The sequence below is a fragment of the Ornithorhynchus anatinus genome, chromosome 5 (genome assembly GCF_004115215.2).
Source record: "Ornithorhynchus anatinus isolate Pmale09 chromosome 5, mOrnAna1.pri.v4, whole genome shotgun sequence".
Taxonomy (NCBI): Eukaryota; Metazoa; Chordata; class Mammalia; order Monotremata; family Ornithorhynchidae; genus Ornithorhynchus; species Ornithorhynchus anatinus.
Genome location: NC_041732.1, coordinates 13,845,132 through 13,861,650, shown reverse-complemented (window position 1 = coordinate 13,861,650; position 16,519 = coordinate 13,845,132). Strand labels below are relative to the sequence as shown.

The window sequence follows — 16,519 nt, the reverse complement described above, 5'->3', positions numbered from 1 at the left end:
ACCCGGGATTAGAACCCAAGTCCTTATGACTACCAAGCCTGGTCTCGAATGGCCCCTACTCCAGCCTACTCATTCTCTACCTCTGAGCTGACTTTGACACTGACAACCACCCCTTCTGCTGGAAACGTTAACGTTAACTGACTTTGGCTTCACTGACACTGTCTTCTCCTGGTTCTCCTCCTATCTCGCCGGCAGCTCATTTGCAGTCTCTTTTCATGGATTCCTCCAGTGCCTCCCATCCACTAATGGCATAGGCTCAGTACTGGGTCCCCTTTTATTCTCCATTTACGCCCATTCACTTGAAGAACTGTCAAAATTCATTAAGCTTGTCAAGAAACTAGTCATTTTGTAGTGCAAGGCATTGGACTTGAGCCCAGTTCTCAATACATTTTGGGTCTGAACGAGCATGGAATTTCTGAGCATAAACTGCCTCCCACTTGCCTACCCACTCTTATATTGCTACACTCAGCTCCCTCTAAGTACTTTCTAATTGCACCTGGCTGTTGATTCTCCTGTTGCTTATGCCTTCATCCCCTACTGGAATGCCCATCTCTATTCTTGCCCTCACTAGTGCTTTTCATTTGCTCCCATTCACTCTTACCTATATTGGCATTTTACCTACCAGCATCTTGTGTCCACTTGATCACCCCTTCATATTTTAAGTCTCTTGAGTGCAGGGATCATCTCTTCTACTTCTGCATATTTTCCAATTGCCTAATATTCTATTTACTAAGTTCTTACTATGTGCATTTTTTTAAAGCTACACAAATACATTATTCTTATGAAACTTTTGTCTATTTAAACTAATTGTGGGCATGGATTGTGGCCTAGAGAATAGAGCATGGGCCTGGAAGCCAGAGGACCCGAGTTCTAATCTCAGCTCTGCCACTCCCCTGTGTGACCTTGGGCAAATCACTTAATTTCTCTGTGCTTCAGTTTCCTCACCTATAAAATGGGGATCCAATACCTGTCTCCGTCCTACTTGACTGTGAGTCCCAGAGGGGACAGGACCTTTAAATTGTATCTACCACAGCACTTAGAACAGTGCTTAACATGTAATAAGCACTTAAATACCATGAAAAAACCCCTCTGTTGTACTTAGTACAGTGCTCTACAAATACACGGATTGGTTAATCTCTCCAGAGTGTGTAGACATTCCCGCCCCCACCAGGTCTAGGTGGCCTCTGGTACCATGTTCCAGCAGCTTCAGGAGTAACAGGGGAAGGGAGAATGGGCACTGAAAATTAAAAATCCTGCACATAATGGAACCTGTTTCTGTATTCATACCAAATACAGGGCAGACCTGCTATGAACTAGACTGTCTGTTGTAAAACTGGATGGCTGGCCACTCTAGTCTCTGGCCTGGGAAGCAAAAAGAGAGAAGAGTGATTTTGCTTTAACCAGAACATCCCCTTCGATTCCAGAAAAAGAGGTGGAATTGCAAGCTCCATGCGGGCAGGGAACACGTCTACCAACTGTTGTACTCTCTCGAGTGCCTCTACTCTGCACTCACTAGATGCTCAATAAATGATCGACCGAAGAGAAGCAGTTGGATAATTTCCCTGCAAAATGGCAGCAGTAAACTAACCTGGTGAACCGTGGAAAATTCCAACAACTCAAGAACACTGGCAGAGAAATACAGTACCATTATGGGCTTTATGGCAGTTATGAGGAAATGTCTGGTTAATAACTCTGCTTTCAGTTTATGTCCTCCAACTGGAAGGTACTTCAGAAAATGCCCAAATCTACAGGAACAATGGGCAGATGGGAGAGAAAGGAGCTGAATGAGGTCAGGCCTAAAGTCTCAGTGGGGAAGATGAGGATTGTTTCCGTTTTCTGGCAAAGGGAAACCATCACCCAGTGACATTCTGCTTCGGTAGGGGGAGCTAAATGCCCACCTTGTTATAGAAATACAAATGCACTCTCCATTATTCAAAAGCTTTGAATCCAATTTATGGATTGTCAGATCCCACGCTACTTATCTCCCCTACTGTCCATCTTTAAGCTATTTTGCTGACGCTAGAATCTCCCAGAGAGACTGAACAAAGAACAGGAAAGGGAACCATAACAAAAAACCCAAATTGCTATCCAAGAGCACATCTGGAACAGGTGTGCGTAACTTTTGAGGCTCCTTGTTATCACCATCCCCAGAAACCCAGATAGAGGCCTCAGAAAGAGGCAGTGGAAGCTTCCCAAAAGATATGTTGTCAACTGACTTTTGTAATCTTTCACCAGCACCCTGCATTTTCACTTTGGCTCTAGAGTTAAACCATAGATCACAGATTTTTTTCGTCATGATGATACTACTGTGACTACAAAATTTCCAGCCTAACGGCTTTGGGACAGAAATGGTTTTTTTTTGGTCCAGTCACACACTAAAAATGTGGTACTCTAGAGACACTGAAGGAAACATTTCTTTGGTTTCTTAAGCACCAATTCTACACGTTAGAGATCAGCTTATTGGAAAGAGCACAGGCCCGGGACGTCAGATGCCCTGTGTTTCAATCCTAGCTCTGCTACCTGCCTACTGTGTGACTGGTGAGTCTCCCATGACTCAGTTTCCTCCTCCATAAAGTGGGGGTTTGCTGCCTGTTCCTACTCCCCCATACACTGAGCCCCCCACGTGGGACAGGGACGGAGTCCGATTATATTATTTTGTATCTACCCCAGCTCTTGCCACACAGAAAGCGCTTAACCAATACAAACATTATTACAATAGTACAGTGGTATTTGTAGACTGCTATTATTGAAGTAGGGTAAAAGCAGAAGAGTGAGATTCAAAACATGAAGGTGGTATGCACCAAAACAGGGTAGGAAAGGATAGAAGTGTTGGGAGAAGAGATAACAGGAAACAAAAAGAGAGGGGGAGTGAAATGGAATGAACACGACTAGCAAATAGTTTCAAAGCCTCTACTTCTATCTCATGCTTATTTTATCTCTCTATCCAACCTATCACCAGAAACATGTATCTGGAATTTTCAGGGCCATCAACTGAATTTCATTACCTGCATTGGTAAATTTGCCAGTACTTTTTGGGGAATCCCTTTACTCAGCTCTTCCAAATCAATCTTGAGGGGATGATTTAAAAATTGCAGTTTAATAGGGAAGGATTAATCATTTTTTTGAGAAAGCTATGCCACATCATGAAAATACTGGCATCAGACAAAAGGCAGATTAAAACTGGAGGTGAGTCCAAGGGACCAGATTTGTAAAATTCTACTTTACTTGGAGGAGCAAGGTCCAATATTTAAGTAAGAAATAAGGAGAGCCTTGCAGTATGTTAGAAAGATACTTTCAGCATCCAAAGACATTATTAAGCATTTGGGTAATTGAATTTAATGATCTGTCTTCTTGTCAGATGATTCAGGCAGACAAAGCAGCCCTCAATCCAAAAGAGGTGGAAATGCACATTTTAACCAGTCATTTCCCTTGATTGAAATAGTACATTTTATGTTTAATTGTTCAATGCTCAGGTAGAAATGGCTAATTTCAGTTGAAACCAGTTTCCCCTTTTTATTAAGGTCCAAGTTAACATTACAGAGATTGGGTCTCAATAAGGGAAAACACGTTCAAATAAGATAATATTTTGTCATCAGCATCTCCAGGTGACTGTGTAGTCATGTAGCATCAACAAGAGAATCCTTCGGAAGCCCGTCTGTGAAGAGAAAAAAATGGAAATTAGCTTAAAATACGAATGGTATCGGCACCTATTTCTTTACTTCGAGCACATTTTCCTCATTAGTCATTCAGTAATGTCTTCAGCAACTTTATCACCAATTTCCAAATTTCATTTCATAATACATCCTGAAGAAACGATCCACTAGGGCCCACCTTAATTCTGACCTCTAACTAGCTTCATTCAATATGAAATCCCCAGAGATCATTTTTGTCTTTCTAACCATCAGTAAGGACACTAAATCAGCTATACTTATTAACTGGAAATTTTTGGTTTTGGTCAGGAAATAACAATAGTATTAATTACTTTCCTAATCTCTTAATCTTGTTCTAAACAAAGTACGTAGTGAAGATGGGTTATAGCACAACTAATGCTTCCTTTAGTTATTTCAGTGGCTCCCACTTTGTAAAAACCCAGTTTAATTGCTTCAAAGTTAAATATGCAGTTTTATTCACACATCACGGCAAGTGAAGAGTAATCATCACTCTTAAAAACTGGTGTGCCTCTCTTCAAATTCCATTTTTGCCCATCAATGTCCCATCCTAGAAAGGGAATTCTAAAGCCCTAATCTGTTTCCAAGAGCTTAGTACAGTGCTCTGCACATAGTAAGTGCTCAGTAAATACCACTGAATGAACTTTATGGGAGAGTTCTACAACCCTTGGCTTTAGAACCAAATCCAGTTCCACTTGGAGATAAGTGAGTTTCCTGAGCAGTGCTTCGGGACAGATGCCGGATGCCCTACAAAATACTGTTGGCACTGTCTAGCGCAAAGAACGGAGCTGCTGGCTCCAGCCAGCCCGGTGCAGTCTAAACAGGTAACCGCCATGGGTAATGCACTTGGAGCCCCATCTCATGGACTTTTGGGGGGACGTGGATGGGGGGACCGCCACTTCCAGTGCTAATCTGCCACCCCTTTCCCTTCCCTGCTGGCAAGTTGTTGCTATCAAGTTCTGTGTGATGTGGGAGGACATATATCAAAATGCTCTTTGCATACATCTTTCATTTCATTAGGCCCTTTTGTAAAGAAAAGATTGCCAAGCCCAACTTCAGGTTTCAGTATGCCACTGTAGGAGAACTGCTTTTCTCATTCTCTATGCCTTACCCATAATATTTATGCTTTATCCAGGCCCAATTCCTCTGGAGTGGAGATTCCCAATTCATTTAAAGTTGGTCTAAGTTCCTGGATAACATAGGGGTAGATTTCCTTATGAGGTCCTGCTTTGTCCTGATGTAAGAGGGGGAAAAACACTTAATTGAATGAGAACCAATACACATTAACCAAATTAGTCTTTCAACACACTCCAGAACATCCAGACAATCAATCAATTACTATCTATTGAGCATCTTCTGCATGCAGAGCATAAGTTTCCATTTTCCATAGGACTGGGACAACCCAATCTGCTTCTGAATTTATCTTAATAAATGGTCTCTATTAAAGTTGAAACCAACATTTGGTGCTATTTCAAGATGTTCACTTAATGGCCACTCGATATGCTCTAACCTATCAATAGTTTTGCCAATCAGAATATACCTCATCTGAGATGAAAAAAAAAGCCTCACCAGTCAAAGCTATTTAACTGGAGAATAAGGGAATGACTGGGAAAAGGCAGCTTGTGAGAGCAGTCAAATCTGCCAGCAATCAATATCACTAACTGGTTTTAAAGAAAAGTATTTTCATTTTACCTCTAATTTCAAGCACCAAATTCAATTAACTAACATTAGTGTTGAATGGATTGATACTCCACAGAACCCTTAATTACCGCTTCCACTTAAAATTAAGCAATTTCATATTCTTTCCCCTACAGATTGTGAACTTCTTTGGAAATGTCCCTGAGGTCTTTTCAGGGACAGCTGACTTCTAAGATCCCTTAGTGCTGCAAGGCAGAGTTGGACAGACTATACAATCTATTGTTCTCTCCCATTAAGAAACTTTGGTATTCCCCTTAGTAACTATTTTACCAAGTGCACTCTCCCAATGAAAAGCCCCCCGATAGCATATCTATTTCACTGACCTTAACAACCTCTAGAATGCGGACTGCACTAGCAAAATCATTTAACCGTCTGCACGCCCTCAAAGCAGCATCGATGATTTTGGGCTCTGGAACCAGGTCATAACCAACCAGTGTGTTCATACCTGTTGGATGTAAAAGAGGGGACAGTTGAAGAGTGACTCCCTCCAGGCTTTAATCATCTCTATTTTAATTTCCAGGCACATCTGCTGACATCAAATAAGCCTTAAACTTAGCAAGATTTTTAAGAAGTCCAGATCAAAAGTCCTTGATTTCTTGTCTTATACAATCTTTGAAGGTCATTTCAACCCTAACCTCCCCAAGTAGTTACACCTCATGAGGAAACAGGATGATTTACAATCCCAACCTCACATCCTTTTAATTTCTCATACAAGCATTTTTACACTTCAGGCAGGTCAGACTAACTTAAGTCTAACCACAACTGCCACTTGTCAGCTGTGTGACCTTAGGCAAGTCACTTAACTTCTCTGTGCCTCCGTTACCTCATCTGTAAAATGGGGATTAAGACTGTGAGCCTCTTGTGGGACAACCTGATTACCCTGTATCTATCCCGGCGCTTAGAACAGTGCTCTGCACATAGTAAGCGCTTAACAAATATCAACATTATTATTATTATCTGCTAGGCCTTCAATGGAGCCATTATGACATTACTATAAGTGGCGGTAAATGAACTCATAGGTCTCATTTATGGCTCATGAAACACCAAATTCCACACAAATTCTTGTGCACTTCTACATTGGACAAAACCCATTAAGATTATTGGAATGAAAACTCATTCCCACTCAGATTGGTTCTGGCTGGAATGTAACAGAAGTCTCAAATTTATCTTTGAAGAACTTGACATAATATCAAATATTCAGTCCTTGACTAGGAGCCAAAGATAAATTACCCAGGTTGAAAAGAGAGTGACTTCTCTGATAAAGAAGTAATGAGCTCCAATCCGAGGTTTCATGTCAACCAAAGGCAAGTCAGGATAGAAGCATCGTGGCCTAGTGGATACAGCACGAGGCTGGGAGTCAGAAGGATCTGGGTTCTAATTTCAGCACTGCCACTTGCCTACTGTATGACCTTGAGAAACTCACTTCACTATCTGTGCCTGAGTTACCTCATCTGTAAAATGGGGATTTAGACTGTGAGCCTTATTTGGGGCATTGGCAGTGTTCAACCTGATTATCTTGCATCTATACCAGTGCCTGGCATGTAACGAGCACTTAAATTCCATTAAAAAACCCCCAACAAAACACAAAAACCACACACACACACATTAAAAAAACACACCAGTTTCTACAGCAGGTAGCCATAGGTAAAGTTCTCGGCTACTTTTTTAGCATCCTCCTAGCCTTTAGCAACCATGATGGTATTTTCCAGGCTAGCTGCTTGGAAGCGGTTGGGGGTCAAGTTTGTATAGAAACCCTCCACCCCCCCCAAAATTCAATTTACAATCCTAGATGATGTGGCTTTCCCTTCCCATGCCACCATACCTTTCCGTAGCTCCCAGTCATCAATATCTGGTTTGTTGAAGTATGTCACCCAGCGAGCATCAAACTCCTCATCTGTCTCATGTGACCCATGGGAATAGCAACGAGCTGTCTGAACAGCTAAACGGAAGGAACACAAAGAGTGAGAGAAAAATATATTAGGCCCTTTGCTTCTTTTTCTTATAGTCATGATGGGCATAAATATTCATAATTTAGGTAGAAATCCCATTTCTGAGTCATGAATTGGGAACAGTGGATTTGTTGAAAATGCCAGAATTGTTTTCTAGCCTATGAATACCCCACCACATTAGTATGCCCTAGAAGTGAAGACTCATTACTCATCTCCCTGAACTAGCCAAGTCTTTCTTGCTGCTTTCCCACCTCTTCCCAACCCCCAACCTTCTCCGTATTATCTCTCCATCTCTTCCAGAATTTGGTGTACAGCACAAGAGAGAAATTCTGAGATTACAAAATAGTCAGAACTGAATTAGGTAGCTCAACCCCCAAATTGATTCTGAACCCTAATTTTTTTTTTTTAATATTTCCCCCCTACAGTGTGCCGAACCCTGGTTTTATTCTGGCACCACGAACATACCTGTACACATTTCTCTAAAATACATGGGGCCATCACGTAAGCCCCAGGGTCAAGGATCATGTCTAATTTTCACCCCATGGTCCATATCACTTTGCACACGGGAGCTTAATAAATACCATTTACTACCTTGGTCTGGTAGCTTGTCTGTGTTTCATTAAATGCCTTCATAAATGAATGGACAGCTCTTTGGGACAAGTTCATTTTTGTTTTGTTAGAAGCTACATAAGAGAGGCAGTGAACTCAAGACCGAGAACTTGAATGGACAACCCATAACCTTGAATAAAATGGGTGAATCAAAATTCACCCCTTTCGGGATGAGGGAATAAGGGCAGAGTTGGTGGAGCGCTTATTACTGAGAATAATTATTAAGATGGCAGACTAATCTCCCAAGCCACTAAACATGGAATATTTAACCAAGTCTTTAACCAAAACCCTTCAAATATTAATACTGAAACTACTCATTTGGACAGGGAATGTGTCAATTGTTTTACTACACTCTCCCAAGCACTTAGTACAGTGCCTTGAGGAAGCGCTCAATAAATACGACTGAATGAATACATGAATTCAGATATGTACTCCCAATTAAGATATCAAGAAACCACCAAAATGTGCATAGTTAAGACAAAATTATGAAACATGTGAACAGTAGGGCTTCAAGCCTCTAAGAACAACTTTAAAAAGATAAGTCTAAGGATACCATAACTGAATTTACAAATCAAGGTGAACAAATTAAATCTGAATTGTGAGATAGACCCTGACATCAGTAACCTTTTATTTTTCGAGTAAGCACTGTACAACTGCCATCTGCCAGGGGAATCAACTAACACTAGCAGAGAAGCAGCATAGCTTTGTGGATAGAGCAAGGGACTGGAAAGAATCTGCGTTCTAATCCCAATTCTGCCATTTGTCTGCTGTGTGACGCTGGGCAAGTCACTTAACTTCTCTATGCCTCAGTTCCTTCATCTTTAGGGGATTGAGATGGTGAGCCCTACATGGGACAGGGACTGTGTCCAACCTGATTTGCTTGATTCCACCCCAGCGCTTAGTACAGTGCCTGGCACACATAAGTCTTTAACAAATACAATTATTATTATTAGTGCCTGACAGAGTAGGTGCTCAACAAATATCATTCAAAGACTTTATTTCTGTGCCCCAGTTTCACCATCTGTAAATTGGGGATTAAATACCTGTTCTCTCTCCTATTCAGATTGTAAACTTCATGTGGAACAGGGATCATGTCTGAACTGATTATCTTTTATCTCCCCCAATGCTTGACAGTGGTAAGCACTTAACAAATACCACTCTCACAGACTAAAAACATTCCTAGTTTTCTCTTTCATCAATCCTTCTAGAAAGGGATAATTGCCCAAGATTGGCACCCCAAAGTAACTTGCCTGTTGGCTAAATTTTTCATTTATCAAAAACCTAAGATAGCATTCCACCTTCTGTTGCGGAGGGTCAAAGGAAATCGAACAAACCTCCTCAGTGTTTGCTATATTTAGGGCACCCCCAGGCACTTGGTTAGGGTTGTGATTGTGATTTTAAAAGCTTACTTATCTCAGAATTGCCAGGTCCCTAATGAACTTGGCTCAGTATTTAGGTCCATGGTTTTTGCATGTTAAAGAGTGGTAAATCTCAAACAGGATGAATGACATGCTGAAATGATGGATCCAGAGAGGGTAGAAGTCACTGAATAGCCTGACCTAGTAGTTTGGACTCTGGGCTTCATACCAATCAAACAGCTGTTCCTTCAGATGCAGCAGTCATCCTATGGCCAAGGGCCAAAGATCCAATGCTCTCGAAGAAAGAAGAGTCATTTCTGGAGGTTGTTTTTTTCCCCCCTCCTCACTTGGTATGGACATGAGGACGGAAACATATACAAATATTTCAAGTTTATCCACACCACAAAAACTAAAATGGAAAAACAACTGTTCTATACTGTCTCTTGAGGTTCAAGGACCAATAAATTGAACTTATTGAGTGCTTCCTATGTACAGAACACTGTACTAAGCACTTAGGAGAGTAAATATAGCAGAATTAGTAGACATTCCCTGCCCATAATGAGTTTACAGTCTAGAGAGATCTTGTCTGACACTATCACACTCTCCTAAAACACTGTGTGTAGTGGTCAGCAAGTGGTCAATAAATGCAATTGATTCCTGAGTCCTCTCAAACTTTTCAAAAACAAATACTACCAGTTTCAACAACACTCATATTTGGGTATTAGTATACCCTGCTATGCAGAAACTGAAGAAGATTTGAAGGGCTTATTAAAAGTTAAGGAACAGAGCAAAAGGTGGGCCTACATTTGAATGTCAAGAAAACACAGATCATGACAACTGGAAGCTTTAAAACACATTTGTAGTGGATGGAGAGAAGATTGAAATAGTTGACAATTTTTCTCTCCCGGATCAATAATAGTAATAAAGGCACCAATAGCCAAGAAATACGCCGATGGTTAATGTTAGGGAGTCTTGCTACAAAGAGCCTGGAAAAAGTCATGATACGTACTTCCGTAAAACGGCCACTAAAATACAAATTGTCAGTTCTATGGTGTTTCCAGTGACAATGAGGGGATCCAAAAGCTGGACAGTGCAAAAACAGGATAGAAAGAACATCAATTCTTTTGAAATATGGTGGAGAAGGCTTTTACAAATATCACGGACCACCCGAAAAACAAATGAATTTTGGAACAAATTAAGCCAAAGTGGTCTTTGGAAGGCCAAATGACTCAATTTAGATTAGCATATTTTGGACACAATCAGGACTAATTCTCTGGAGAATATACTAATGCTAGGTAAAGTCCAGGGAAAATGAGGAAGAGGCAGACCAGCAGCTAGATGGATAGAGACCATATCAACAATAACAGAAGAACCGATAGAAAGGTTATGGCTTTTAGCAGAGGACAGGACACTGTGGAGAAAGTATATCCATGGAGTCGCTATGAATTGGAAACTACTCAATGGTATTTAATATTTTCTCTTTAATGTGTTTTCCAATTTATTTTATCTTCTGCTATCCAACAAGATTCTGAAAAACACGGAAATGTTGCCCACGACAGCCAGTCATTTCTTAATACAGGGCACAGTGCAGCATTTTATTTCAATGGATCTGAGCAGTCAGTGTAATTTATTGCTCATTGAACTGATCACATAGTGTGACATTTCAAAGATTGCCTCATTTTAAATCATTAATAGTGTATATTGAGCACTTATTCTATGCAGAGCACTATAATGAGCACTTGGGAGAATTCAACACAATTGGCAGATAAGTTCCCTACCCAAAACGAGCTTAATATCCCTATGCAGCACAAAAGTTTCAATAAATCTAATCCCAGCCCTATCATGAATCTGCCGAAATACTAATTTGGTGATTTGTACTTCAATTAAAACCAATGGTAATTTATGGGGCATTTATTGTGCATAAAGCTCTGTACTAAGCACCTGGTAGACTTCAAATGACTAAGGCGACCCGATCCCTGCGCTCAAAGGTCTGGGCTGAGCTAATTTTAGGGGAAGAGGAGGAGCTGGGACAACTGTCGTTCCAGTTTTGCTAAAACTCTCTCCTGAGCACTTCTAAAAAGCAATCCCTGCGTAGCTTTACCTGCATTTTAACCCCACTCAACTGAATATTTCCAAAATGATTCTGGGGGAAAGGAGTACAGCTATAAATTATAAAATAATCTCTACAATTACTCACCTGAGCCATTCATTAAGAGCCAAAATATAAACTAGTAGAATACAGTTTAGCTGTCTGAAATGAAGTTTAAAGATTTAGCCGTGGAAAGAAAAATGTGCCAACTCTCATGACTGCTTAGGACTGCAAAATTGATACTTCTTATTCAATCAAACATTTATTGAGAGCTTTCTGTGTGTACAGCACTATACCACGCGTTTGGGAGAGAACGATATAACTGAGGTTGCATACACATTCCCTGCCCACGGGGAGCAGTGTGGCCTAATGGATAGAGCCACGGGCCTGGGAGTCAAAAGGGTTCTAATCCTGGCTTTGTCACATCTGCTGTGTGACCTTGGGCAAGTCATTTAACTTCTCTGTGCCTGTTACCTCATCAGTAAAATAGGGATTAAGGCTGTGAGCCCCATGTGGGACAGGGACTATGTCTAACCTGATTAGCTTGTATCTACCCCAGCACTTAGTAGAGAGTCTGATAGTAAGTGCTTAACTAATACCATTAAAAAAAGTCTACTTAATATATCAGGTGCCCCAAATTTTCTTCCAAGATAAGAAAATCAAAGTGCCCTCATCTGGGCAAAATTGGATATGGATTTTTTCAGAATAACTTTAAAATACCACCATTAGGGCAAAATATAACTTCATGGAAGAGTGAAGAGGTGGAAGAGAATGCAGCACAGGGAATCTGTTATCCTTTTCTTACTCAAACAGTGGGCAACAAAAGGAGTTGTAACATTTCAGGATATTGAGAATTCAGCCGTATTCTACTTAGAACTCTGAGATGTTTAGATAGCAAGCACTCGACCAAAGAAACATTACCATGTAAATTATGCAGTATAAAAGTATTGGTTTAGGTGTTTAAATCTAAACCGTAAGTGCTAAATCTCCTTTCTGTTATAATTCCTATGGTATTTAAGTGCTGTGTGTCAAGCACCATTCTAAGTGCCGGGGCAGAGACAATTAAACTTGTGTATTACCACTTCAGATTAAAGGGCACAGTGTTCTCATCTGATTTATTTTCTATCTACCAAGGTTTAGCAGCACTTTGTCCATAACCCCTAATGCACACCAACAGTAAGAGCAAAATGCTGTGGTAAATAAAATCACTACAGTAATACTTATAAAAAAGAAAACTTTATTGTAGATACAAACATGAATTCACAAACTACATTTCCTCCTCCACCTTTGCCAATTGCTTTTAACCTAAACTGAAAATGAAACTTCTTGAAGATCTGTACTAACAGGAAATCCGTCACTGGATTTTCTCTTAGTTTTTTTTTAAAAAGATCAATATTAAAAATACATATTCTGCCGAACTTAAAGGGCAAATTATTTCACCCCAAGCAGGAGGAGCCAAGTCATTTTAATCAATCTAATTAACTTTCTTATTAAAACGTGTAGGGGTCACTTCCCAAATCCTGAAGGTGACACAATCAGTAATGGGGGCCCAGGTTCAGAGCCTTTCTCCTGCACCTTCTCGATAAAAGTACCTCTCCCTTATGGTCCCCTTTCTCCCCTCCCCTCCCACTCCCCCTTTAAATGTCTGTTTCCCTCCCTGCCGAGTAATGGCTCCATTGTGATGAGTAACACAATGTTGGGAGCTCGGAATGTCAATGTCACCTTCCTTCCTTCCTTTCCCGGTGAACGGTGAACGGCCGGGTCCGGTCTGGACAGGCCCAATCCCCGGTGTCCCTGCCCTTTTCCAGGGGCCGCCCCACAGGGTAGCCCTGCCGCGTTTGAGGGGTCAAGGGGGCTGATGGCCCACCGACCCCCAGCTGATTGCGTTCGGACCTGAAAAACCGAAATGGAGGAGGTTGCATCAAGCCTGGGCCCGGGGACCTCCTTGAAATCATATCTACTGCCCTAAAACCCAGGGGTTCAGTTACTCTACCACCCTAACATCCGGGGGTTCTGTTACTCTACCACTCTAAAACCCAAGGGTTCAGTTACACCTACCACCCTAAAACCCAAGGCTTCAGTTACACTTACCATCCCCAAACCCAAGAGTTCTGTTACCCCATCCCCTAAAACCCAGGGGTTCAGTTACACCACCACCCTAACACCCAAGGGTTCAGCTACACCTACCCCCCAAGTTATACCCCCCACCCCCCCCAAAACCCCAGGGTTCTGTTACACCTACCACCCCAAAACCCAAGGGTTCAGTTACACTACCATCCCCAAACCCAAGGGTTCAGTTACACCTACCACCCTAAAACTCACATGTTCAGTTACACCTACCCCCAAACCCAAGAGTTCTGCTACACCATCCCCTAAAACCCAGGAGTTCAGTTACACCACCCCCCTAACACCCAGGGCTTCAGTTACACTTACCACCTTAAAACCTAAAGGGTTCGGTTACACCTACCACCCCAAAACCCAGGGGTTCAATTACACTACCACCCTAAAAACCTAAGGGTTCAGTTACACTACCACCCCCAAACCCAAGGGTTCAGTTGCCCTTACCACCCTAAAACCCACCGATTCAGTTACACCTACCCCCCAAAACCCAAGGCTTCAGTTACACCTATGACCCCAAAACCCAAGTGTTCAATTACACCACTCCCTAAAACCAGGGGTTCAGTTTCACCACCACCCTAACACCCAAAGGTTCAGTTACACTTACCACCTTAAAACCCAAGGGTTCAGTTACACCTGCCCCCCAAAACCCAAGGGTTCAGTTCCACTTACCACCCCAAAACCCAAGGGCTCAGTTCCACCACTACCCCATAACCCAAGGGTTCAGTTACACCTATCACCCTAAAACCCAAGGGTTCAGTTACACTACCACCCCAAACCCAAGGGTTCAGTCACACTTACCCCCCTAAAACCCACCGGTTCAGTGACACTTAGCCCCCCCAAACCCAAGGGTCCAGTCACACCCTACCACCCCCAAAACCCAAGGATTCAATTACACTCTACCCGCCCAAAACTCAAGGGTACAGCAACATCCACCACCCCACACTGGAAATAAACGATAAAGGTTCAGGGCGAAGAGAGGCCGATTGAAAAATGACGAGGCAGGGGCGGGGGTGGTGCTAGAATCGGGGGGAGACAGTGGTGCAGGAAAAAGGTGGAAAGGTACCCCAAAAGGTGCCCCCAAAAGGCAGAAGGGTACCCAAAAGGGAGAAAGGTAACCATACAGTATTCAAAAAAGGCAGAGAGGTACCCAAAAAGGCAGAAAGGTGCCCAGAAGGTCACCAAAAGGGCAGAAAGGTAAAGAAAGGTCTCCGCGGGGAGGGGGTGAGGGGTTTGTCGGTGCCCCGGGAGGGGTCCGGGGGAAGAGGAGGGGTCGAGGGTGTTGGGGCAGGGGTGGGCAACCCCCGGGGAGGAGGGCAAGGGGGAGGGTCCGGGGGGAGAGGGGTGAAGGTCGTCGTTGTCATCGGCGGCGGTCAGAGGGCGCTAGGCCGCAGGTGAAGCCTGACCTCGAGTGGCGCCGGCTCGGGTCATTGCAAGGACACCGAGCCCCGGACTGCCGCCAGCCCCGGCCCGCTCCCCCCGAGCGGACCCCCCCGAGCGGACCCCCCCGGGGAGACCCTCCACGGGGGACCCCGGGGAAAGGGCGGGGCTCTCGGCCCGAGGGAGGGGACGGAGCCGGGGCCGCCCCGCGGGACCGGTCCTTACCGGCGGTGGACGCCGGGGCCCGGGGACTCCGCAGCAGGCTCCGGAGCCCGGCCGAGGCCGAGCAGCGGCGGAGAGCGGCGCCCAGCATGGCGGCGGCGGGCGCTGAGGAGAGGCCGAGGGGCAGCGGCGGGCGGGCGGGCGGGCGGGCGCGCGCGGACCCAAGCGGGCTCGGGCGGGAGCCGGCAGCGCGGGCGAGCGAGCGCGCGACCCAGCCAGCCACTGCGGCGCTCGCGCTCCAGAGGGGCACCACGAGGGCGGGAGAAAGGGGGGGCGGAGCTACGGCGGCCCCCGGCGGACAAACCTCGCCCCCCCGCGTCCGCCCGTCCTCCCCGCCCTCGTGACCAGACGCCGCCATCTTTGACCCTGGTCATGACAGGCTTTGGGTGTTTGACTAAGCCCCGCCCTCAGCGCTGGGGTAGATTCAGGGTCATCAGGTGGTCCCACGTGGGGCTCACACTTTTAATCCCCATTTTACAGATGGAGGAACTGAGGCACAAAGAGAAGCAGTGTGGCGCAGTGGAAGGAGCCCGGGTTTGGGAGTCAGAAGTCATGGGTTCGAATCCCAGCTCTGCCACTTGGCAGCTGTGTGACTGTGGGCAAGTCACTTCACTTCTCTGTGCCTCAGTGACTTCATCTGTAAAATGGGGATTATCTGTGAGCCTCACCTGGGACAGCCTGATGACCCTGTATCTACCCCAGTGCTTAGAACAGTGCTCTGTACATACTAAGCGCTTAACAAATACCAACATTATTAAAGGACTTGCCTCAAGTCACACTACTGACCTGTGAGGGACATGACCTCTGACTCCCAAGCCCGGGCTCTGACCACTAAGCCACGCTGCTTCTCGGTAATAGTGGTATTTCTTAAGCACTTACTATGTGCCAAGCACTGTTCTAAGCACTGGGTAGATTCAGGGCCATCAGGTGGTCCCACGTGGGGCTCACACTTTTAATCCCCATTTTACAGATGGAGGAACTGAGGCATGGAAAAATTAAGGGACTTGCCCAAAGTCACACAGCTGACCTGTGAGGGAGCTGGGATTAGAACCCACATCCTCCGACTCCCAAGCCCGGGCTCTTTCTTACCACTAACTCACTCTGCTTCTCTGTAATAATGGTATGTGTTAAGCGCTTACTATGTGCCAAGCACTGTTGTAAGCACTGGTATAGATACAGAGTCATCATGTTGTCACTGGTAAGCAGCGTGGCTCAGTGGAAAGAACATGGGCTTGGGAGTCAGAGGTCTTGAATCCTGGCTCTGCCACTTGTCAGCTGTGTGACTGTGGGCAAGTCCCTTAACTTCTCTGTACCTCAGTTACCTCATCTGTCAGATGGGGATTTAGACTGTGAGCCTCACCTGGGACAACCTGATTACCCTGTATCTACCCCAGTGCTTAGAACAGTGCTCTGCACTTAGTAAGCGCT

At 44.2% G+C, this 16,519-nt stretch overlaps 1 protein-coding gene across 1 annotated transcript; it reads right to left on the bottom strand.

The window, feature by feature from the left end:
• Positions 1-3,484: 3,484 nt before the first annotated feature.
• On the bottom strand, positions 3,485-15,334 carry LOC100081055 (cytochrome c oxidase subunit 5A, mitochondrial). The gene is made up of 5 exons (XM_029065121.1): positions 15,095-15,334; positions 7,189-7,305; positions 5,690-5,811; positions 4,780-4,902; positions 3,485-3,655 (listed from the first exon to the last, which is right to left on the bottom strand). Exons 1-4 carry the CDS (start codon positions 15,180-15,182, stop codon positions 4,789-4,791), a joined length of 441 nt encoding a protein of 146 aa, XP_028920954.1. The 5' UTR covers positions 15,183-15,334; the 3' UTR covers positions 3,485-3,655; positions 4,780-4,788.
• Positions 15,335-16,519: the final 1,185 nt, after the last annotated feature.